This window comes from Onychomys torridus, chromosome 13, assembly GCF_903995425.1.
Source record: "Onychomys torridus chromosome 13, mOncTor1.1, whole genome shotgun sequence".
In the NCBI taxonomy this organism is placed as follows: Eukaryota; Metazoa; Chordata; class Mammalia; order Rodentia; family Cricetidae; genus Onychomys; species Onychomys torridus.
The window spans coordinates 65,729,265-65,752,945 of record NC_050455.1 but is presented as its reverse complement, the minus strand read 5'-3'; the positions used below and the strand labels follow the sequence as shown (position 1 = coordinate 65,752,945).

At 46.6% G+C, this 23,681-nt stretch overlaps 1 protein-coding gene across 3 annotated transcripts in view; it reads right to left on the bottom strand.

Moving 5' to 3' along the window:
- Positions 1–23,681, bottom strand: part of Loxhd1 (lipoxygenase homology domains 1) — a 159,054-nt gene that overhangs the window by 20,167 nt on the left and 115,206 nt on the right. For 2 of the 3 annotated variants that reach the window (XM_036205229.1, XM_036205231.1), the window contains 7 exons: positions 23,498–23,633; positions 21,477–21,685; positions 20,462–20,647; positions 17,777–17,904; positions 14,907–15,024; positions 13,225–13,399; positions 11,303–11,488 (listed from right to left, as the gene is read on the bottom strand). In XM_036205229.1, coding sequence (XP_036061122.1) covers positions 11,303–11,488; positions 13,225–13,399; positions 14,907–15,024; positions 17,777–17,904; positions 20,462–20,647; positions 21,477–21,685; positions 23,498–23,633 — 1,138 coding nt within the window. The remainder of the gene's footprint in view (positions 1–11,302; positions 11,489–13,224; positions 13,400–14,906; positions 15,025–17,776; positions 17,905–20,461; positions 20,648–21,476; positions 21,686–23,497; positions 23,634–23,681) is intronic. The other variant, XM_036205230.1, reaches the window with a different exon arrangement.

The following is a 23,681-nucleotide window of genomic DNA, read 5'->3' as shown; positions in this document are numbered from 1 at the left end:
CAGTTCCCTGGGGGACCCATAGAGAATCACCTGAAACTAAGTGTTAAAGAACTCAGTTTTTGCCAAGTCCCTCTTTTGATGTCCCCATGCTTGTACATGCAGAGAGTAAAGGCTCTCCACAGGTTGCCACAGTGGAATGCAGATGTGTGTCCTGTTTTTTTTTTTTTTTTTTGTCAGAGCTGCACAGATAACAAAACGCTTGTCCTTGCTGCTGGATAGCTGCCGAATTCCCCAACTTTTTCTCTTGTGCATGGTGCTCTTAGCAACACCCTGCATATAACAATCTTTTAAAGTCACATGTCAGATTTTGCCATTTCACCTCATAAATGCACCAGTGGCTTCTCATCAGTCCAAGAAAAAAAAAATCACAGGCTGCTCACAGAGAGCTGTGTAGAGTGACACACTGGATCCCTTTCCACTTCTTCACCTGTATTGCACTGCCGATACCTTGATCAATGAAACCTTGTTTATCCACTGTCTGATGTGATGGTCTCCAGGCTCTAAGTGCCATTGCTGCCCCCTGAGGTCTCTGGGAAGGTGCTCTGGCTGCAGGACTTCCTCATGCTTCACCACTTGCTCTCAGTCTCCATATACTCACCACCAGATAATCTGAAGTCATTGTGTTTTCACGTCATTTATAGTGCAACTGTTTGTCTCCGTCAACGAGGTTACAAGACCCTGAGATGAAACGGCTGGCCTGATCTACACATGTTATCTAATAAACCTCATGGATAGGAGCCCACACCAAGCCTGAATAGGAGGGAAAGGAAGACAGCAGTGGTGAGAGTTCTGGAAGAGGGATTTACCTCAGAGGAATGGTCTGTCCTAGTACTGTTGAGTATTATACCCCCAATGTCCTACAATTCACTTTGAGTAAAAAGTCTAGCAACTCTGAACTACTGTGGGGTCCCAGTGTTCCAGATAGGAGGTGACAGGCGGAAGGAGAGGAAGGCTGGCAACAGTATGGACCTCCACATGCTACTTACTGCCCGAGAGTCTAGTGGCTTTCCACATTTGGTGGGATGAAGGGCTCTGTTCTTCCTTTAGCCCATTTCAATCAACCCTTCAGAGGTAGAATCATTAGGCATGCATTTGGCATCTCCTCTCTCCTCATTATGGCTCCAAGTTATTCCCCTGTGCTCAGTACCTGCCTGTTCTCAGCACAACATGGCTCTCAATGCCCCTGAGCCTCTCAGCTGTCCCCATGCCCACACCATTCCTTGAGCACTGTATTAGATACTTTGATCATCACCATGACCCAAATACCTGACTGGAACAACTTAAGGGAGGGTTCATTTGGGCCCACTGTTTCAGAGGATGGGGTCCTCCCAGCAGGGAAGGCATGGTGGCATTTTCACAGCAGGGAAGGATAGTAAGGACTCTTACAGGACGGCAGACTCAGAAAAAATGGCAGCAGTCCCTATCTCCTCCAGCCAGGTCCAGCTTCCTAAAGATTCCACAGCCTTAAAAATAGTTCTGCTAACTAGAGATTGTTTAAAATATAAGCCCATGGGGGACATTTCTGATTCAAACCATAACAGGTTTGTTCTCTTGGTCATAAACATTGATATCCAGAGAAATCTTTGCTGCTGGGGTTGTAACTATGCCTTAACTCTTTTAAGATTATTTTTATATTCGGATCTTACCTCTATAACTTCATGGGTTGAGAAACATGTCTTATGACCTCTTAATCATATTACTTAGTATTCAATGATCACAGAAGCGATAAATTATTTTCACTTTCAAAAAGTCAACTGTCAGTATTTTTATCCAGTGCAAACCATTGAGATTCTTCTCAGGTAGAAAGATTCACTTCACCAAGCAACACCTTCCCTAAAAATAACTTGTAAGAAGCAAAAAGCCCATCTGGGTGATTCACATTTCCTTAGCAAGATCATGGGTGGTTTAAAGTGAGCTATGGAGCCATCAGAGAGCACCAGGTATGGAAGAATACAAGACTCTAGCTATTATCTTCCCCAAACACTCACAAGGGCCTCATCTTGGAGGCTGCCTCAGGCAAACCCCTGGGATCTGGCAGATCTGTATTAAGCTCTCAGTGCATCTGCCTAAGTGAGCACACTGCAGCATCCCTTTGATGATTTCTGAGGTCCTTCCAATTTCTAGGATCTAATAGTACTAAACAATGTCTATCATGTTGTAGTTAAAAATTTTTTACTAAGCAGAGTTTTCATTTAACCAGAGGAAGCAAGAAGAGCAAGATGATTTAGACAACAAACACTTTTTTTTCCAATTTGTTCAGTACTGTAAAAGCTATCTGGGTAATTAGAATTAAGTAGAAGAACAAATCATTTATCTTGATTTTCCTCTTCAAACTGTATTTCATGGCAATCAAATAGCCTAAGGACAAATTTTTAAAAACAAAACCCCTAGCTGCTAAGTGGAAAAGAAATGACAGAATTATAACATCACATTTGGAATTCTAATTGATCATCACCAGATGAAGCCATTAGATAGAGAGTTACAAAGGACATTTACAGTGGAGCAACCAGGCTTGCGATACTGAACCCCGAATGTAATGCTAGCACCAGTGTGAGCGAGACTTCTTCCCACATACTACCATATCAATATGTAGCATTTCTTCAATATTCAGTATACTTCCCTGTGTCCCCCACATGCGTTTACGAGTAAGATTTCCTATGACATTCACTGGGAAAATGTATTATACAGTAGGGATTGAAACAAATCATTGTTAAGTGTGGATGACGATGGTGTGGTTTTACAGAAAAGTGTCCATTTCCAAAGGAGAAACACACTGCATGTGAATGTGTTTGGGGTGAGGTGGCATGGGGTTTAGGATTTAGCTTCATATCCTCTGGCAGCCAGAGAGGGGTCAAGAATGGAGGACCAAACCAAAAGGTAAAGTTGTGTTTTCTTCACTTTTGTGCATATTCAAAAGTTTTCACTAGACTGAACAACCATGCCAGGAGTTCAAAAGTTTTACTAATTTAACAACCCCAGTAACAGATCTAGGGATGAGAAGAACACTATGATTTAAGTTAACTAAACATTTGTAACCTCACTTATATATTTGTTTAGAATCTTTACCCTCTGGTGGAGGAATCTCAGACAAAACCCATTTATCCTCAAAAATTTCTATGCAAGGAAAAGATGGAGTTGGGGGGGAAATTTTAATATGAAGAAAGCATGGCATAGAGAGCTGTTAATGACATGCTCAGCAGCTTTAGCACCTATGAACATCTAAATCTCCATCCTTGAAAAAGAAAGTCCCTGCAGAGAGGAACTGAGGTGAGGACCTGCTTTTTCTCAGAACTTGTGTCCCAACTACATAGGTTCACCTGCCCATGGTATTAGCCTGCTTTCAGGACCAAAGTCTGGCTGGAAAGGATGCCTCTTCTCTCTGCCTACAAGGGGAAGAGGATCACATCAACAACTCAGAATTTCTTTGTATCCAAGAGTCAGCATAGGACAGGGCCATCAGATAGTCTTTGATATCCAAAGCAAGAATCAGTGTCAAGCTCTCTGGGGACTCTGGGATCTAATGAAAGTTTATAGCATCTGGTTACTGTGCACAGGGGCTGGCGCTGTCCACAGTGCTGAATGCCCTCCCTCCCCTTGAAAGCTTTTGACAGCAATGAGAGAGAAGAAACTGGCTAATTGGATGCTGGGTTTTTCACAATAGAATATAAATCAAGACAGCCAAGACAGTCTAGACATGTATGTAATAACTGTCTGTATAAGGGATGTAGGCATCTAGAGGACTTAATTATGAGCTCAGCTGAGGTTTATGGCCAGGGCCTTCTTCTTCTTCTTCTTCTTCTTCTTCTTCTTATTATTATTATTATTATTATTATTATTATTATTATTATTATTATACAAAGAAATCTTTAGTCCTGGAGGAAACTGAATCTCTTATGATGAGGGCAAGACATACAAGGAAGGATCTGAGAGCCTTAAATAAAGGTGTAATTAAATTCTACTGAACCATATTAATTCCCTGTTATATAACAGGTAGTGGATTGACGCCAGGGTAAGAACAATGGTCAAGATGGAACTCATGGAGCTGCAAGTCAAGAATGCTGGCTTGTTTTATTGCAACTTGACAAAAAATTAAAATCAGTTTGGAAAAGGAAATCTCAACAGAGAATATGCCCCCAACAGATTGGCCTAAGGGCAAGGCCATGGTACATTTTCTTGATTAATGATTGATGTGGGTGGACCCAGTTCACTATGGGTGGTACTACCTATTGACTTGTGGTCCTGTGTACTTTATGAGAACAGGCTGAGAAAGCCATGATAAGCAAGGCACTAAGCAGCATTTCTCCATGGGTTCTGCATCAGTTCCTGCCTCCAGGTTCCTGCCTTGAGTTCCTGCCCTGAATTTCTTAGGTGATAGAAACTAAAACTGAAATAAATCCTTTTCTCCTTGAGTTGATTTTAGTCGTGGTGTTCCTTCACAACAATGGAAACCCTAAATGAGGTAGTCAATTAAAGGAGACAGAATTCAGTCACATATTGGTCAACTGTTTTTGAGGGAGTTCATACATGGCTGGACAATAAGTTTCAGTGAGAGGGTGAAGACATAAAGGAGCTTTCTAACCAGCAAAAAGGAAATACAGTTATGGCTGGATGCATGCTTGGGATCACAACATAAAACAGAATACTTGTGGCTGGAATTAAGTGAGACGTCCAGAGTGGGAGTCAAAGCTAGTCAATGATGACTGTTTCCCTTTTTCAAGCTTAGAGAACAGCTCATTTCTGTCTCCCAGTTTCCACAACATTGATTTCAAGACTGTGGAGACCCAACTTACAAAAGTTGATATCATCTTAAGCATTCTGACTAAACCATTCAACCTTTGTTGTAGTTAAGTTGTGATAGTTAGCTTCTCATGATGGAACTCTGGTTTTCTGTGTTTTCCTGGGTCCTAGTGGCCTTGACTCTCTTTCATCATCAGCAGATCCTGAAGTAGATTCTCTGCAGCGGGCCCATGACTGAACTGAGACCCTAGGCAAATCTTCATTGGCCCTTAAAGGTTCATCCTTGCTGTTTTATTTTCATGGAGCTACCACAGAGAAATCACTACAGATTGATGTTTAGAAAAACAACAGGAATGTATAATCTCATGATTCTGGAGACTAGAATTCTGAAGGTAAGCTGTGTCCCTGGCTATTGTCTTTGACAAAGCTCCTCTGATTTTTCTTGGCTTCAGTGACTCCCAGCAATCCTTGATGTTTCTTGGCTTGTAACTGCTGGCTAGCTCCACCTCTGATCCCATGTTGCCTCACATGATTATGTTTCTGAGTCCTTCCATGATCTCTCTTTTTCTTGTAGGAACACACATCACCTTTGGGTTTCAGATCCACTCTAGATCAATGATGATATCATTTAAAACTAGTTCTATCTGTAAAGACTCCATTGTGTCCTGATTCTGGTTCTGGGTGAGCAAGAATTTGGGGGAACAGAAGACACAATTGGGTCTACAACACCCAAGAGAAGCTGCCCTTACAAACACTTTACTAAATATCAGGTTTGATGCACTACATCTGGAAACTGTTCAAATACCTAGAAAAGAGAAAGAGATCTCCAAGGATGACTAGAGAAGGTCTGCAGCCATTCATCCCAGATCCAGAAGCTGCAAAAAGCTGATGTAGAACATTGACCTGTTTGCTCACTCTTATAACTATTAGGGACCTACTAAGTACAAACTTAGTACTGGGAATGCCAATCAAACAAGGTCCCCATCCTTGAAAGATAGGAAATCTGTCGATGGTAATTGGCAAGAAAGACAGTTACAATCAGCACACTACAAATAGAGGTATATGTAGAAAGCAGAGGAGTGGGAACAGAGGGCATCTAAGTTCATTTAGGGTAGTTGGGAAAGTTTACAAAGAACTTGATAACTAACCTGGATTCTGAGGGACACATAACAGCGTAGCAGAAGAAGGGAATTGTGGATATGAAACTATCTCTTGGGTATCGATGTATGAAAAACTTGATTTAGTCAAAATCATGCAAGACAGTATTTAAACAAGGGTTGGCCTACAAACACTGAGTGATGTCAAAAGGAAGAGTAGAGAAAAGAGAAAACCTTTCTATCACTTAAACTCAAATGTACTACATTATTTTCTGAATGGAATGGAAGTGTCAGAAATAAAAAGGCAATTCCCTATGATAACAAGGCCAAAAAGCAAAGAGAGTATGTGTGGCTTTCTGAGAGGGATTCCCTGGCTTTGTGTAGGGTGGAGAGGGTCTCTCAGGAGACAAATGAAACACTTTTGTCTGATGAACCTGAATTCATAAACCACAGAAGCCTGTCCATCTTCATGCTCTCCATTGCAGGCCTGAAATATGTTGCTGTGTAACAAAACTTCTCATGCAGGAATTCTGGGAATTTGTAGAGAGGAACAGATATTTTATTTTAGGATTTATTTATTTTTAGTTTAGGTGTGTGAGTGTTTTGCCTGCATCTGTGTATGCATATGTACCATATGCATGCTTCATGCCCATGGAGGCCAGAAGAGGGCATCAGATCCTCTGGAACTAGAGTTACAGACAGTTGTGGGATGCCATGTAGGTGCTGGGAACTGGATCTGAGTGCTTTGTAAGAGCAGCAAGTGCTCTTAACCATTGAACTATCTCCTGCCCCAAAGAAACATTTAAAACATTTTAAACTGCATCATTATTTGAAAACAAATGCTGCTTCCTATTTCCTCTATTAAATTTATGTCTAAGAAACTATGGAGTCAGAACCAGCTTGGGCTCTCAGGAGCAGTGGGTAATCTTCAGCAGTGGAGTCCCCTAGATGGATCCCTCCTTCCCAAACACATTCTAGTTTAGAAGCCAAAGCTGTAGAGATAATTTCTCCATCCCCTTCTCTTCCTTCCCTTTAGTTATCCAACTCAAATGCTCGACTTCTCTACAACCTTCACTTAGCCACCCTGGCTCTGCTTGAGCTGTATTTTCTCTCATTCAACCTTATCCATGGCTTCAATCCTGCCATTGTTTGGATCTTAACTGTTTCCTAAAAGACCCATGGTTGATGGCTTGGTTCCCATGGTGGTACTATTGGGAAGCTGTGGAATCTTTAAGAGGTAGGACATGATGAAGTTCCTGGGGGGGGGATGGTGGGCTCCTTATTTTGTGTCCTGGGTTCTAATATGGGTGGTTTTGCTCAGCCATAACTCCTGCCATGATGTCCCATCTTGTCACAGTTGTAAAGCAATGAGGTCAGTCAGTCATAGACTGGGACTCACAAAAGTACTTAGTGACATTGGCTAGCCAATTTAAGAACTGACATCAACATTCAAATCATGGGGGATTGTTAGAGCTGTTAAGGGCCTGGGCTCATCATTTGTTTAAAGAGTGATCATACCAATGAAGATTAATCCTGTCCCCCAACCAAAAGAAACATGTAAACTTGGACAACACTAGAAAGAAATGTTATCTTTGACTCTTGAAATGCTCCAGTAAGACCTAATATTCTTATCAGAGATGTGAGCCTCTACTTTCTTGGGTTGGAAGGAAGGGTATAGCATGAAGTCAGAAACATCCAAGAGGACTCTAGAAGTTTCTTTGTGAGAAACACACAGTGAAGGAAGATAGAAGAAGACATCACAGGGATAGAAGAAAATAGATGAGGAGAAAATAGATGAGAAATAATAGATATATAGTGCTCAGATTTACATACCTGCAAATAGGTATATAGGGATAAGATGGAGTTTTTATGTATGGAGGACAGAGGTGTGATCTCTGACAATGGGCCAGCAGTCCTGTGCCCTTTGTACTGTCAGTTTGGGGTGGGATGCATGAGATATGAACCACCTTGCCAAGCATCTGAGTACCTTAGGCCAGGATGAAGATAGCCACACCTAGATGTAGTCACATTTGTAATCCCAACACTCATGAGATTGAGGCCAGAGGATTGTCAGGCCAGAATGGAGTACACAGTGAGTTCTCTGCCAGAATGAGCAACAGTGTGAGACTTCAAAAACAAACAAACAAACAAACAAATAACCCTAACAAAAATAAAAATGGAAGAAACAAAAGAGGGAAGGAAGGAAGCAAAAAAGAAAATGGATAAGGAGAAATAGAAGGAGGAGGAGGAAGGGGAAGAGGAAGAAGGGGAAGAAGGGGGAAGGGGAGGAGGAGGAGAAGAAGGAGAAGGAGAAGAAGGAGATGAAGAAGAAGAAGAAGAAGAAGAAGAAGAAGAAGAAGAAGAAGAAGAAGAAGAACAAGAACAAGAACAAGAAGAACAAGAACAAGAACAAGAACAAGAAGAACAAGAACAAGAACAAGAAGAAGAAGAAGAACAAGAAGAACAAATCATCATCAAACCCCCTAACAGGCTCTAGAATCCAGAGTGAACTGAATCTAGAGAAGTCAGTACCTTGGACAGTTACATGGTTTCCAAAAGAGAGCTGATTTCTCCAAAAGCGTGGTCTTTCCTAAACATCCCCAGTCTTTCTGGTCATCCCCTGCCCTAGTCCCATAAATGAAACACACATTGTAATGGTCCTGGTGTGGTCTTCCATTTTTGAAAATAGGAAATGGGTTTAGTTGACACAAATTTCCTCTCTGCCTTCTTTTCAGCCTTGACTGGAGTTATCAAGGAACCCCGTCTCACAGTGTGGCCCATAGGTTGGGTTGCCAAGGATCCCAACCCTTCCTCCTCAGCCATGTTGGTGCTGCTGCTTCTGAGATGGAGGCTATGATGGAACAGGGTTGGAGGACTTGGGGTTCTGAGACATCTGGTTGTTGCTTACCCAGTTCCCACTGCATTCACACTCCCCTTCCATGCTGCCCCCACCAGTCTAGTCTGCTAGGTGTTTCTAATGAGGCCTGTGCACACACACATACACACATGTGGCTTGGGGTTTTCACACCTGTCTTAACTGAGTGAGTCACTGTGGCTTATCATGATAGAGGCTGAGCCTGATCTCTTGAAGTATCTGGAACAAAATGTCTTAGAGACCATGGATGGCATCATTCATTCATTCATTCATTCATTCAGACTTTGGACTGTTATCCAATGACTGATAGGACGATCATGACAGATGGCAGTGGAGGAAAATACTTGGAATCTTTGTGATGGCTCCTCTGTGGAAGAGGAGAGATTTACTATGGATATGTGAGACAGTCTCACAGGTACGCATCTCTCCAAAGACTTGTGATGCCACCTGAGGTGACTGATCTCGATTTAAAACTGAATATACCAGGAGGTTAACAAAGCACAGTCTTGGACCTAATGAATAAATTTAAAATGTGAACAGGTGTATGGGAGGTGGTGGGTCTGTGCTGGGCGAAGCCTGGTGGAGAAGAGTGGGTTGTTTGGGGGAAGTTATTGGAAGACAAGTGCTTAGGCCCCTTCCTGGATTCCTCTCTGCTTCTCTTGGCTGCTGTGAGATGAGCAACTTTCCTTGGCCACACCCTTCCTCCATGATAATGTTCCTCACAAGGGAGCTGGCTGAGTGAGCAGGGACTGAAGGCTCTGGCATGGATCAGAAGAAATCCTTCCTCCCTTACTCAGTTTTGTCAAATACTTCGTCACAGTGACAAGTGAGGAAGAAGAGTTCCTCAGCACTGCACCTTGTGAGAATGAGACCCCTACCTATACACTCTGATGAAGAAGCAAACAGGTAGAGGATGATATCCCTTATGCCACCATCTCCCTTCCTGGCTCTCTGGCATGGGGCAGTAAAGGCGCAGAATTATGATCAGCAGGATGGACATGGTGGGTCGAAGCAGCAACAGAATCCCTGCTGCGGATGCTGGCTGATCCAATTGCTGCTCTGTGGTCCTGGAGTGGACATACTAAGGCCTTGATGTTCTTTGGTTACAGAGTAGAGAGTCAGTGGCAAGTCTTTGTTACATAAAGTCACAAGGCACACCAAATGATCAAAAGTTTGCAGCTCTCCCTAGCTCACAGGGTCCCAGGTCCACCAGGAACACATTAGATGTTCAGGTCACGAATGACTGAATAAGTACAGGAAACCTGACAACTGTGAATTGCTGGGCACATCTTCATCATCATGTCTTTGTTTTAAAGAGCAGCTGCTTTCTCTGCTCCATCTCAGCTTATTGCCACATGGGAAGTGCTTTGACTGTGACCCCATGTTGAAAGGAATCAGTATCACTGCTCCTCCTGGAGGTTCAGCCAGTGGCTGAACTGGGTTTGCCAGCAATGAGCTACATCAAGATCTGAGGAGGTGAAGTGAGGCAGGTGGCCTCAGGACAGCTCTGTGGGAGGTGAGGGTACAGCAAAGGCATGAGAGGGCCTGGAGTGGGCAGCTTAGGGGAAGCTAGTTTTGACTCCAGACACTAGAGGAGAGTTGGGGGAAGCCGCAAGCATAGAGGTGGGTAAGTCCGGTAATGAACCTTCAACTCTGATATCCAGTAGGAGTGGCAGGTGCAAAGCCAGAGTAAAGAGATGTGATGCCTGTAGAGAACAAAACAGTGAGCAAAGGAGTGAGGAGGCCATGGACACCATGACAGCAATGGACAAAGTCTCCCTAAGCACCTTGGAGTTACAAAGTAAAGTTCTCACTTGGCTTGTATCTTACTTAAATTTACAAGCGAATATAGCTACATTTAGACTCAGGGTTGTAAGACTGATAGAAAATCCATAGAAAGTGGACTCGGTGAGGTTCCTTCCTTCCTTCCTTCCTTCCTTCCTTCCTTCCTTCCTTCCTTCCTTCTTTCTTTCTTTCCTTTCTTCTTTCTTTCTTTTTCTTTCTTTCTTTCTTTCTTTCTTTCTTTCTTTCTTTCTTTCTTTCTTTCTTTCTTTCTTTCTTTCCTTCCCTCCTTCCATCCCTCCTTCCTTCCTTCCTGCCTTAATTCTTTCTTTCCTTTCTTCTTTCTTTCCTTCCTTCCTCCCTTCCTTCCCTCCTTTCTTTCTTTCTTCCCTTCCTTTCTTCCCTCCCTCCCTTCCTCCTCTCTACTCCCCCACTCCATTCCAGGGATAGAATACAGGGCCTTGCACATGCTAAGCAATTATGCTACACTTGAGCTACTAACTCAGCCCAATCCCTTTTCTTCTTAATTTTTATGCCTGAACTAACTAGAATTCATACTCTGATATTGCAAAAATGAAGACACATCACCCCACCCCCCCCGGAGAAAGCAGGAAGAACTAAGCTCCAGGCATAAGAACGGCCTAGGAACACAGGACGTCTAATGGATGGTCCCCCCAAATGGTGCAATCCATGGCTGAATTGACTTCCTGCTGGGGTAATCAGGGTCTACTCGCCCAGAGATGTAGAGGACTGGGGAGCGCTGTCCCAGGAAGGGCTACCCTCTGCCACCCTGGTGCCAGGTAGTAGCTACCTTTGTTGTCATGCCAGACCCTCAGCTTGCAGAGGTGGCCCAGGCTCAGCATGTCAGAGAAGTTGAAGGTATCTGTGTTGTTCCGCTCAAACTTGTTCCAGTTGGCTGACTGCTTCAGGGCCAGGGTCCCACTGTCCCCATTCTCCCCAAAGATGATGATGAACACATTGGCATCCGTGCCTGCTCCTGGGAAATACACAGGTGAGGCTCTGGGAACCAGGATCTCTTCACAAAGCCCTCTGCTATGGCCTTATTCCCAGACTCCTGGAGCACAGGGGGACAGAGTCTAGAATCCATGAAACTAGGGGTAAGGACCAGAAAGGTTGGAAGTGGTCTGGACCTCTGAGGTGTTGCAGGGAACCATGGAGTTGGCCTGGTCGAGCTACCTTGAGAGACATACATTATAGGTTTTTTAGCTTAGAGTCCATAGCTCCTGGGGCACTGTGTGCCTTTAAATTTCTAAGAAACGGAGGCACCCTCTCAGGCAGTGAAGCATTCAGGCTGCCTTGTGATTCTCTGTGTCCCCTAAAAGTCAATGAGGTACACAGAAGCTTGACAGGACAATTGGTCTCAGACATTAATCATACGTTCCTTGTGTAGCTTGCAAACATCATCATATCCTGGCAACTTCCATTGTATTGTACAGTGGCAACTGTAATTATATTCTGTTTCTGATAAGAGTATGATGCTGGGAATAAACTTGTCTCAGCCTCAGTCTTGCTGAGACCCCTCCATCCTGGTCTGCTTAAAAGTCATTTCTCATTGGCTATATCAGGTAAGTGCTGGTGCTTACAAGGTGTCCAGTTCTATCCCTCGCCTTCTCTTTGCATGTTGCAGTTACTGTTGGTCCAACTGCAATCAGAGCAACATGAATGCTTAGCAAAAACTGCACCTGTTCCCAGGGAAGTGCTTCAAATAGGCAGTGGCCATTGTTAAGAAGCCAGAGGTCCTGGAAGAGGTGTCTGAGGCTGCTCTGCTACGCATCTGTTGCTACCAATGAATTTCACTGTTTTCCTGAAAGCACATCACGAAGGAATGAAAAGAGGACCTTCAAAGCATGTGGACACTGGGAATTTCAAGCAATAAAGAGGAAGGTCCACTATGGGGAGAAAGGGAGAAGGAGCATGCTAGAAACAAACTCTGCCAGATTTACTGACCCATCTCTTTGGCAAACTGCTCTGTTGAAAGTGTAAGCTACCAAGATCAATGAGTCATCTATGGTGGATGTGAATGAGTCTGCCAAATTCTTCTTAACGGTCCTTGGAGAGAGGCCTTGGCTAGAGGAGGGAGAAAAGCAGGAGGCACTGTCTCCTGACTAGATGAGAGGCATTCCCTCTCTTTGCTTAGAAGCCCTTCCTCTGGGCATCCTACCAGCTCAGTGGCTCCATTTGTCTTTCTGGACTTGACTTTTGACTTCTGGAATACGCCTGTGACTCTTGCCCAGATTTATATGGGTAAGGCTCCCCACTCTGGTTCCCCAGAAGTGTCTGGGCTAACATCTGTCTTGACCTCACCTAATGGTGTGGTAGCTCCACCAGACTGTCCGATTTGTGGGGGCCCTGGAGGTCACAGCTCCATCCCCAGGCCCCAGGCCAGAGTCAAACATAGATGACTGTGAGGTATGGATTGCCAAGGTGCAGAGCACTGGGTGAGAGGCATCCAGCAGTGGCAGGAAGCTGCAGGGCTCTGAGCCAAGCAGAGGCTGTGTCCCTGAAATTACCTTCTCCATTTCTGTGAGGGGGCAGGGAAGAAACCACTTTGGCCACTGTGAAGAAATACTTTGTGTCCACAGAAAGGGACATGCTGTGGAGATGATTTGGCTTCAGGTTATGTGAAGAAAAATGCCCTGGTCAGAATCCAGTCTCAAGTCATGATTCAATAGTGGAAGACAAGGGGACAGGAGGCAAGAGGCCACAACCTACCCAGGATGTCACTGGTCTTCACAGAGACTGTGTAGGAGGTCCACTCCATCATCTCCTCTCCGTCAATGACTGCACACATTTCACACACCAGTGTCTTCTTGCCCTTCCTCTGGGATAACCAGTCTCCATAATAGAACATGGTCAGGTCTCCTGTGTCCATGTTCTTCAGCAGGATCTGGAGAGGGGCCATGAAGAAATGCACTCTCTTACCCAAGCACCATTCCATGAACCCCCATCCCAAGCCCCCTGATTCAGACTCTTGGGTGTGGGAAGGGCTCTGCTTATGTGTTTTGCTGAAAGTCCCACGTGATCTGGAAATTGGAAATGTATCTGAAAAGGCTTCCACAGCAATGCCTAGAATGTGTATAGAAGAAAATGTTTGCTGAATCAAGCCATTGTCAGCCTGGGAGCAGGACACTGATGTTTGCCAGGGTGGTGTGGATGCAATGTTGTTGGCTCTGGGAAAGTCTGCAATGGCTCCACAGGGTAGGGGGAGCTTGAGGAGAACCAGGACAGTCGGCCTTTGGTGAATGAAGGACAAGCTTGCCGAAGGATTTTATTATAAACTCAACCATGTTCCTCCCATCCCGAGTGTCTATTGAAGTCCCAATCATCATCTCAAGGTATGACTTATTTAAACTAGGGTTGTAATCAGTTAAGATGAGGCTACAAGGTGGGCTCTAAGCAAAACAGGACGTGTACACGGCGAGAGTGCTGTCTAGCAGCTGGGAGAGCTTGAGGACAGCCAAGGTCAGATCCTTTGTGGAGTCTTGGGAGAGCACATGGCCTGTCCATACCTTGATTCCTGCTCTTCTTCCCCACAGAATTCTGGATCTTTGTTACACAGCTACAAGAAACTGTCTCACACTGTACAAGACGGTCACCTGACACCAGCGCCAGCCCATTTGACACAGGGGCATGCCTGTGGAGCTGTCATCTGTATCTCATGAAAACATAGCAAGCCGAGCTGTGTGCTGGGAGCCCTCTGCTCCACAACAGTGAGTGTCGACCAGTGTCAGGGTCCTACAAGGCCAGGGGAGTTAAGCAAATGGTGATGAGGAAACACAGCCACCTTCTTTGCTTGGGAGAAGCTGAGCCTGCAGCTGTGTGTGGTGTGTGGTGTGTGGTGTGCTCTGTATGCTGTGTGATGAGGGTGGGAGAGATGGAGGTAAAACAGACTTCACACAGTCTGTTTTTTTTTTTTTTTTTTTTTTTTGTTGTTGTTGTTGTTGTTGTTGTTTAAGTTTCTTGTCATCCCCATCCAGAAAGCTCTCAGCCTGCCCGGGAGCCCAGAGATGGGCCACAGCCTGGCTGCCTGGTGGGCTCAGGCTCCTCCAGAGGGAGAAGACAGGGAGGAAGAAAGCTACTTAACTGTGTAATTACAGGGACACGGAAAGCCCACCGCCCACCCAGCTCTCACTGACTCGTCTGCTTCTCTCCTAATCCCTGCACATCTCTTGTCCCAGAGTATTAACTCACCCCGAACCTTCCCTATCCCAGGCTCTGCCCGCTGTGCTGTGTTCTCTGGAAGTAATTCAGCTCTTATGAGACACAAATAAAGCTTCACTCCCCGATTAATTCACACCAAAGTCCATGGTCAGGATAGCGGCATTACAAGGTCACTTATAACCCAATAGCATGGAGAAGAGGTGGGCAGGGACAGAGGAAGGGCATCACATTACCCTCTCCAGGAACCACTCTGGTCGGCTCCCCATCCCATCAATGCGGATGCGCATCTTGGTAAAGGGAGCGATATCCAGGATCTCCATGATGAAGGTGTCGTTTTGTTCCCGCTCAAACCTGGGGGTGGAGCAAAGAAAGGAAGTTGGTAAGCTGGCCCTGGCCATAGACCAGACACCTATCACTCCCAGCAATTCCCCAATTGCCTATCTTCTGCACACCAGTTAGGATCCTAGAAGACTGGGTTAAGCAGGCTTGGCTGATGATAGATAGAGCCCTGAACCAAGAGTCACCAGATTTGAGTTCTGTTCTCATCAGCTAGTTTCTGACCTTCCTTTCTGGGACTGGAATCCCTCACTTGTAATCTGGGGAGGATGACACTCCCCCTGCGATTTCACAAAGCTATCCCAGAGAGCCAATGGATGTGATGCCAACTTTAAGGGTAAAATGAAGTTCACACTGGAAAAGCTTCAGGGGACAGTCTATGAGTGACAAGCTTGCCTGAAGGGTACAGCAGGTGATACACTGCCCAACGCTAGAAGATGGATTAGCCTCGTTTCTCTGTGTGCAACTGTACAGCTGAGCACGGTGGCTCTGGGTTGGTCCATATTCCCGCCAGTTGTAAAGAGGCAGCAAATTGAAGTTAGCATTGCTTTGGGGGCTGCTGCTCTCCTGTCTCACGCTGCATCGTCTCAGAGATGTCCTCTTTAGTCTTGTCGTCCTTGCCATAGGGCCTGACTGCTTGCTTAGCTGTGGACTGATTTGATGATACTGCTCAAGGGCCCCTGGGGTGGTGCAGGTGCTCCCAAAGAAGCAGCTCCAGAGGGCGACTGCTCTGCTTCTTTGGGTACAAGACCACACCCCGTGCAGTGAGACCCTGAGTACCACAAAGTGAGAGCAAGGCCTTGCTCGTCCTGGAGACAGCGTTCGTTCCAGGTCACCTCTCCTTTTTGAGTACTTCAAGCACTCCCACAGTTCCTCTGTCCACGTATGTGCATACGCACGTGTCTGCTGGCCTCCCTCTTGGCCACACAGCTTTTCTTGGGGTGTTTCCTTACCCAGCCCCATGATGTATATGTACCTCATGGCCAGTGCTCTTTCTGTCCTCATCTACCACCAAGACACCCCCAACAGGGCCTCTCAGGCATGGTGCAATGCCTCCTGGGAGCAGATGCAGCAAAGCAAAGCATGGTTCAGAGAGGAGCTTTATACTAGATTAAGTAGGAAATGCAGCTCCTCTCTCAGTATAACCTTTCGAGAGAGAAAGTCCTTTCACCTAACCAGGTCCCGGAGCGTGTATAGCGTGGTCTCTTTTCTGACAGAACTGCAAGCCACAGCTCTGGAATTTGTTCCTGCGGGTGTTCCCCCTCCTTCCCACCCTCCATTAGCAATTAGACTTTGGGCACCTGAAGATTGGGTGGAACATAAGAACAAGAGAATCAGCTAGGGAAAATCCCAGAAATTGGAGTTGGGTGAGGCTTAGTGTTGGAATAGAGAGAAGAGACTAGTAGAGACCAAACATGCTGGGGCCATAGCCAGCCCATGCCTAGAAATCAAGGTCCAACCCACAGCCTCTTTGGCACCTGGCTCATAATGGCCACTTGTTCAGCGACGACCATCTTCCTGATTTGGTTCCAGTTTCCCAGCTTAGGACTGTAATTCAGTCATATGAGATGCCCAGTTCTTCTCCCCGTGCCTCAGTGATGCCTCACCATCCATCTTCCCACCTTACCGTATCTGACTATGTCACCTGGCCTCTGTTACAGCAAGCTTTAAGTAAATAGCCTCTGTTCCCATTGGGCTTTGTTTATTCCTGAGCTTTCTGAGTTCAAGCCCTGGTGTCCTTGGACTATTTGCTTCATCTCTCTGCGACTCAGGACTTCACTATAAATGGGAGACACTAACAGTGCAGAGCAAAGGGGTACCCTGAATTAAAATAAGTGGCAGGGCTCTTTCAGCAGGGCCTGGCATGAAGTGGGTACTCAACATCAGCCATTCCCAAGGCTGTCACCATGGGAACTGCAGGACAAGAAAGTGGAAGTTCTAAGAGAAGGGGGAAGGATCCTTACCAGACCCCAAGGATGGGCTGCTCTGTCTATGGGGAGAAACATCTGCCTGGTCCTTATCACTTCAGTAGCCCAGTCCCCATCGTCACCTTCATCACGACCATCATCGCCCTCCCAGACCATTTGATAATGTTTTAATAGCTTATCACTTCTATTTTGCAATCATCTTAGATGCAGGAAAGTCACAGAAGTAGAATTCCATGCATCCCTCATGCTCCTTCTCCCACTGAGGGTTTCTCCCATGGACAGCGCATGGAACAGAACCCGGAAATGACGCAGCAATGTCAACTTTAAGGTGAACATTTTTGAGAGACCAAATGGGTGAACAAAAGAAAGAAAGAACTGGGTGGAAGAGATGGTTTAGAGGCTAAGAATGCTGGCCACTGTTCCAGAAGACCAGGGTTCTATTCCCATCATCCACATGGGAGTCCACAACTATCTGTAGCTCCAGTCCCAGCATATCCAATACCCTCTTCTGGTCTCTATGGGCATTAGGCACCCACGTGGTGGTACATAACATAACATTCCGGTGAAATACTCATGCACATAAAATAAAATAAAGTTTTTTTGTTTGCTTGTTTTAAGGAGGAAAATTGCTATGGCTTTGGTAGTCAAGGAAGACTTCCTGGAGGAGGGATATTATCTGGCTCTTGAAAGAAAAAAAGTGTTGGAAAAGAGCAACCAATGTAAAGCAGTTAAGAGGCCTTGTGGTGTACAGTAGGGGGGGCAGAGCCAGTCTGGCTGAGGACCAAGTTAGGTGGAGGTTGGGTGTGAGCAGGGCGAGGGGTTAAGGCCCGTCTGGGTACCTGGCCTTCTTTTTGTCCAGCTGCACCTCTTCCGTGCTCCCGTTGATGCCATAGAGGGTCATAAAGATATTGGAGTCAGTGCCTCCCCCGACCACGTCACCAGTCCAGACTGTCATTTCATAAAGCACCTGCCATGAAAGAGGGATGAGTTCCTGACCCTCAGCCCCACCCACCAAACCACCCATCCTATCTCAGTGTCCCCGGGGAGAAGAGACACTCCTTCAAGCCCTGCAGCTCTGAGCAGAATCTAGCACAGTTGACTGGACATGTCTGAGGAAGCAGAGCCAGGCCAGCCATTCCTGGTCCCACCACACTCACCCAGCTGGGGGGGGGGTGGGTCTGGCAGAGACATGGCAGGCAATGGATTTCACTAGTTCTCTGTGAGCCCATCCATGTATGTGCATGCTAAGGCAGGAAAGTGGTCTTGGGAGCATTCAGAGCTCCATCCAAATCCAGGTCTGCCCTCCACTAGCTTTTTACCTGGGACAGATACCCTATCCTTGCTCCCTCTATAGAGCAATGTGGAGACACTCCTTATAGAATCATGAGATACATAGGTGGCTCAGATACCATTGGTGCTGGTGCAGGGCCTACCACATGTGTGGTATGGCTTTACAAGTATATGCTATGGTGCCATGTGTATGATACAGCCATACATGTATACAGTATGGCACCATCTGTGTGGTATGGTGCCATGGGTATGATATGGCATGATAAGGCCATACATGTGTGGGTACTGCAGTGGTTGTAAGTGTCCCTGACTTCCTGCCACAGCCAGCTTGCCCCTGATGTCTGTGAGCAAGGAATGTCATGGTGGGGAGGGTGGCCTGGAGAGTTTTGCCTCAAGCCATGTATGAAGTGGGAAACTACCTGTTCATACAATTTCCACTTTAGATTGGGATTTTTCTCCTAAAGGACCAGACTCCCTTTATCTTCAGACCCTGGAGGGAGGGAGGAGCTTGCCCTTCCTGGGTGTCTGAGTTGAAGCATTTCAGAGGCTCTTCCTGAGAGGTGGCTCTGGGTGAAGGTATCACCTGTGTGTTGGATGCTGGGGTCCTGGGTTTTACTCATCCCTTTATGACAGGTACCCACAGGCCAACAAGTAGCTCTGAGAGTTTGGGAGAGGTAGAGAGACGGCAAACCCACCACCTTCTGTCTTCCCTGAGCAACTGCCTAATCCCCATGCTCTTCAGGGGGCTTGGACTGTGAACTGTGCTGTGTGGCTGTAGTCACGTCCTGGCCACTGCTCCAGATAGGTGCTTTTTTGTTTGTTTGTTTGTTTGTTTTTGGCAGTATCCGGCCTCTTCTCCAAGGCACAACAAGGGCAGGAGTAGCATGGGAGAGCTTGGCTCACAGTAGAGCACAGGGCATCATTGTGGATCATGGACAGGTAGGCCTAGTGGGCAGAAACCTGACCCCTTCTTGCTCTTATCCACATAGGCACAAAACATAGAAAGGTCAAAGTGAGGGTGTTGATGGCTTGGAAGAGACCAGCTTCTGAGGTCATGCCCTGCTAGCCCCTGTGTTCTGTGCTCCTCATTCTCTCCATTCACAGACACGTGCCTCTTTGTGTCCTTGGAGTGTTTCCAAAGGAGAGATGGAAGCAGGGTTCCTATCATAATGGCTGGTGTCCTGGAGAGAGGCCAGTTCAAAGGGCCCTGCAGTTTGTATAAGTGGCTAGCCTGTCTTCTTTGCTCTGTGAATGGCGGGGTGTGGATCTTCATTTTCCTAGACTGAGCTGGGAGGAGCTGGGGCTGCGCAGAGATGGTGTGAGTCAGGGGGCGTGCCTCAAAGACACTCAGAGGCTGGGAAGTGGGTCAGGGCAGAAGCCTGGGATAAGCAGAAGGTTCACTCACGCCATCCATTGGCCACAAAGGAAGATGTCTACATTGTAGAAAGTGCCCCCCCCACGTGTCTGCAGGGGATGGGCCAGCACATGCACAATTTCCTGTGGAGGATCTTAGGGTATAGAGCCTTATTGAGGCTTGGGGTGCAGGATATATCCCCTCTTGCTGCTCCCATCACAGAACAGGAGGCCTTCTTGGCCTTGACCTTGATAGGTGGCCTGACTGAATAGAGCTGGGCTGCTGTTGGCTCCACAGCTCATGTGGGAGAAAGAGAAGCACAGGGTCAGGTGACCAGGAGGTCTCTGGATCACCAACTAGATATGTGTCTGTGGGCTACCTGCCTCCTGCCTGACACTGATCACCAGCTCATGTAACCCATTAGACAGAAAGTAAAACTCATGTCATCTTGGATTTTCTAGCTACAATGGGTCATGTGACCAGTTCCTCTATACTGTGAGATCCAGAGGGCCCTAGTCTCTGGGGTCCTTTGCTCCTGATGCTATGCTGTGGGTGTGAAGAGCAATAAAAATGCATATCTGGGCAAAGCTGACACCATCCAAAGCTCTTCAGGGATGGTTAGTGATCTCATTAGTTTTGGCCAAAACTGAGCACAGAACAGGCAACGGAGGGAAATCTTATCTGCATGTGGCATAGGTGAAGACCAAGGCCCAGAGACACCAGGAGAGTTCCCTGATGTCACACAACATCAGACCAAAAGAGAGCAGTCTCCTGGCTTGAGATAAGTGAGTCCAATCATCTTTCCAGGCCCAGTGATGACTCTCCTATACCCCTCACTTTAATCTTTCTTGTGTCTCCTACTTGCAGGGCACACACATACCTTCACCCCAATGTTCACCACCATGGCATCCAGGAGGTCAAAGACACGGGAGGTGACGCCATCGCCTCGGTCCTTGGCAAGCCAACAATTGCAGCGTAGTGTATATTTGGTACCCTGGGTGGGCACCGCCAAGCACAGCTCTTCTACCAGCCAGCAGCTCTCAGGGGAGGCTCCATCATGGCCCAGCTGTGAGATACACATCCCTGTGAGGATCTGGGCAGAGCTGAGAAAAAAGTCTTCCCTGCTCAGTGACCTCTGCCTGTCTTGTGCTCTTACCCTCAGTGTTTCCTCCCAATATGCTGGACACTCACCAGCCAGAGGACCTTCCTCGGAGCAGAGGAGATTGAGCAGGTCTCTGGGCTAATCAAAACATGACCCTGGGTGGGTCTGACCTCATGAGGTGAGCTCTTTAAGAGAGAATATGGATGCTAAGGCTGGAAGAAGTCAGAGATGTTGGAAGCGAGAGAGATCGTGTCTCCTACTGGCCTCGATCAACACTGACTGGTTTTGGTGAGTGCCTCAAGGCAGGGACTGACAGGAACCAAAGGCCTCAGTCCTACAGCAGCAAGAGAATGGATTTGGGCAACAGCTAGTTGGCTTGGAAAAGGATGGAGACTCAAGAAACTATCATAGACCTGGTCACACTTTGCTCTCAACTCAGGAGCCCTTGAAAAGTCTCAGCTAGACTCCTGATCCAGGATAGTGCATGCACCTGAGTTAATTTCCATCACCAACTTGGTGGTAATTTGTTACATAGCAATGAGAAAATGAGAACACAGGGTATCTCTACTGAATGAGCAGAAAATGGGGAACTTGAGGTCACACACACACACACACACACACACACACACACACACACTGATGGTGGAGGCTGGAGAGCTGCCTCTAACTAAGATCTTTGTTCTGTTCTGTCTGCTCTCAGCTCCCCACCCCTGCATGCTGACTAGTTTGTTGTTTTTTTGTTTTTTTTCACTTCCCAGGGGCAGTCACTATCATGGGGATCTAGAGCCAGCACCTCTATTTTCTTGATGATGCCCACATCTAAGCCACCGACGTAGAACTCTTCCACGGAGCCACAGCTGAAGCCTCGCTTCCCCTGAGGGTAGTCCAGCCAAATGCGGTTGCTGCGCTCATCATCTTCCCCAATGAGCAAGATGAAGGCTCGGCTATCCGTGGCTGCATCCTTGTGCTTCCCAGTGGTCACTGACACATAGTAGGGAATCACTGCAAGAGATGGAGGTAACGTCACAACGGGCCCCATGGGCAAAGGTGCTGTCCTATGCGCTTGGGGACTTGAAATGACCTTGGGAGGGTTGTCTCCTTCCTTGCTCAGAGGCCAAGTACAACAAAGCCTTCCAGAGAGGCTGCAAGTTCATGGTGGTATGCGTCTGCTCTACAGGCATGAGGCAGTCATGCCCAATGGGAAGACCCAAGAGAATGTTCTTTGTGCCCCTTGGAGTGTCAAGCTTCTGAAAGCCTGGTTGGCCAATTATCTTACTTGACTCTTTCCCTACCAGGCAAGGAAGTATAAAGGCAACTTTCTACCAGGCCTGGGGGTTAGATGCCAAAAAAACACTAACCACTGTTGAGAAGGAAGGTCTCACAGAAAGTGGAAATTGGGGAATACTAACCCAAGTGTCTTATACCTGTAACACAGCTGAGGGAAGTCCTAAAAGGCATCCATTTCCAAACCAAACCAGTTAGGGTGGTCAGCAGACAAATTCATTTAGGTCATGTAGCTTAGATTCTAAACATCAACCAAAACCCATTTTCCTTCCACTAGGGGTGGTCCTATAGGTAAGCTAGTGATTGCTGCATGGGATTCTGGGGTAATTGTTTTAAGGTCTGGCTCTCCTGGAATGCCCTTCTATCCATTCTGCTGAGGTTGTGGATGTGATGGGTAGCGCTTCAGCTCTCATCTTGGAAGGTGACCTTGGGTGGCCTTCAACCTAGGAGCCTTTTATGAGGTTTCAAAGTGAGCAGGTTGTAGGAACCTAGCTCCCTGGGTATCATCACAGAGCTGTTGCATTAGCTTTAGATGGATTGCCTTTGATTTTATGTACTAGAAACATTCTGAAGCTGTTTAGGTTACTGTCTCCAGGTCCCTGTCATTTGCAGTCAGGAATCAACAAGTTAAGAACCTGTCTTCTGGCCTGTCATCCCAGCTAACAGGAGACATGGCCATGCTGCAGTAGGTTTAGGTTGTGTATCTCTCTGAGAGCTGTCCAGATCAGCCTCTCCTGGCTGGAGTCACTAGTGTGGGACTCTCTACCAGCATATGCCTTATTTAGCTCCCCTGCCCTCTCCACAGGTGATCTCAGGACAGCCACTTTGTGGATCCTGCCATTTTTCACACAGTGATAAGGTGGCATGTAGATAGAATGTCAATCTCTGCTGGCCCCATAGACCTATGCCACGCTTTCCTAGAGGGAGACATTGTGCTCATGACACTCTTAAATCTAAGAAGGCAGGGTTTTTAAATGTTCAGGAAATAAGCATAGCATGGTCTTATCTCAAAAATATGATTGGTAAAATGAATTTCTCTAGGAGTTATGATACTGCTTTATGGAGGTACAGGCACAAAGGCCAAGAGAATGATCTATCCAAAGCTGGTTTGTTGTCCGAATGGATTTTAAGTCCCCAAATAACAGCTTGGGACCTCTTTCCTGGACACCAATACATACTACATCACACTTTGGGTGGCAGATTTCCACAGCTGGCCCTGCTATCTGTTGGGTTGTCCCAGCTCACCTGGCCAGAAATCATGGTGTAAGAGTCTGGATGAGGGCAGAATTTAGAACAATACCCTTCTGGTGGATGAAGGAGACCATCACCAAAACTCTATCCATTGTTTCATTTGGAGGGGGTGTCTCTCTGCCTGCTCACCTCACAGAGCTGCTGTACATGTGAACGCTGCAAAGTACAAAGCTCAAGACCCACTTCACCAGTAACAGTGGGGCTGGAGCCAGAGCCTGTCTGAGAACAGTTTGAAGCCTGTGCCTGTTCGTCTTCCAAAGAGCTCCCTGCTCTGCTTACCAGGGCCATCCTGAACATAGTCAGCCATGGGTCCTGTCACCGTGGCAATGTCCACATCTGCCATCTTGGAACTCAGGGCAATCTCCCAGAAGTCAGCAGGGCTGCTGCAGTTGCTGCTGCGGTCGCCCGTGTACTCCTGCAAGGAAAAGCACAGCCTGGGCTCACAGCAGCACTGGCACCTTCC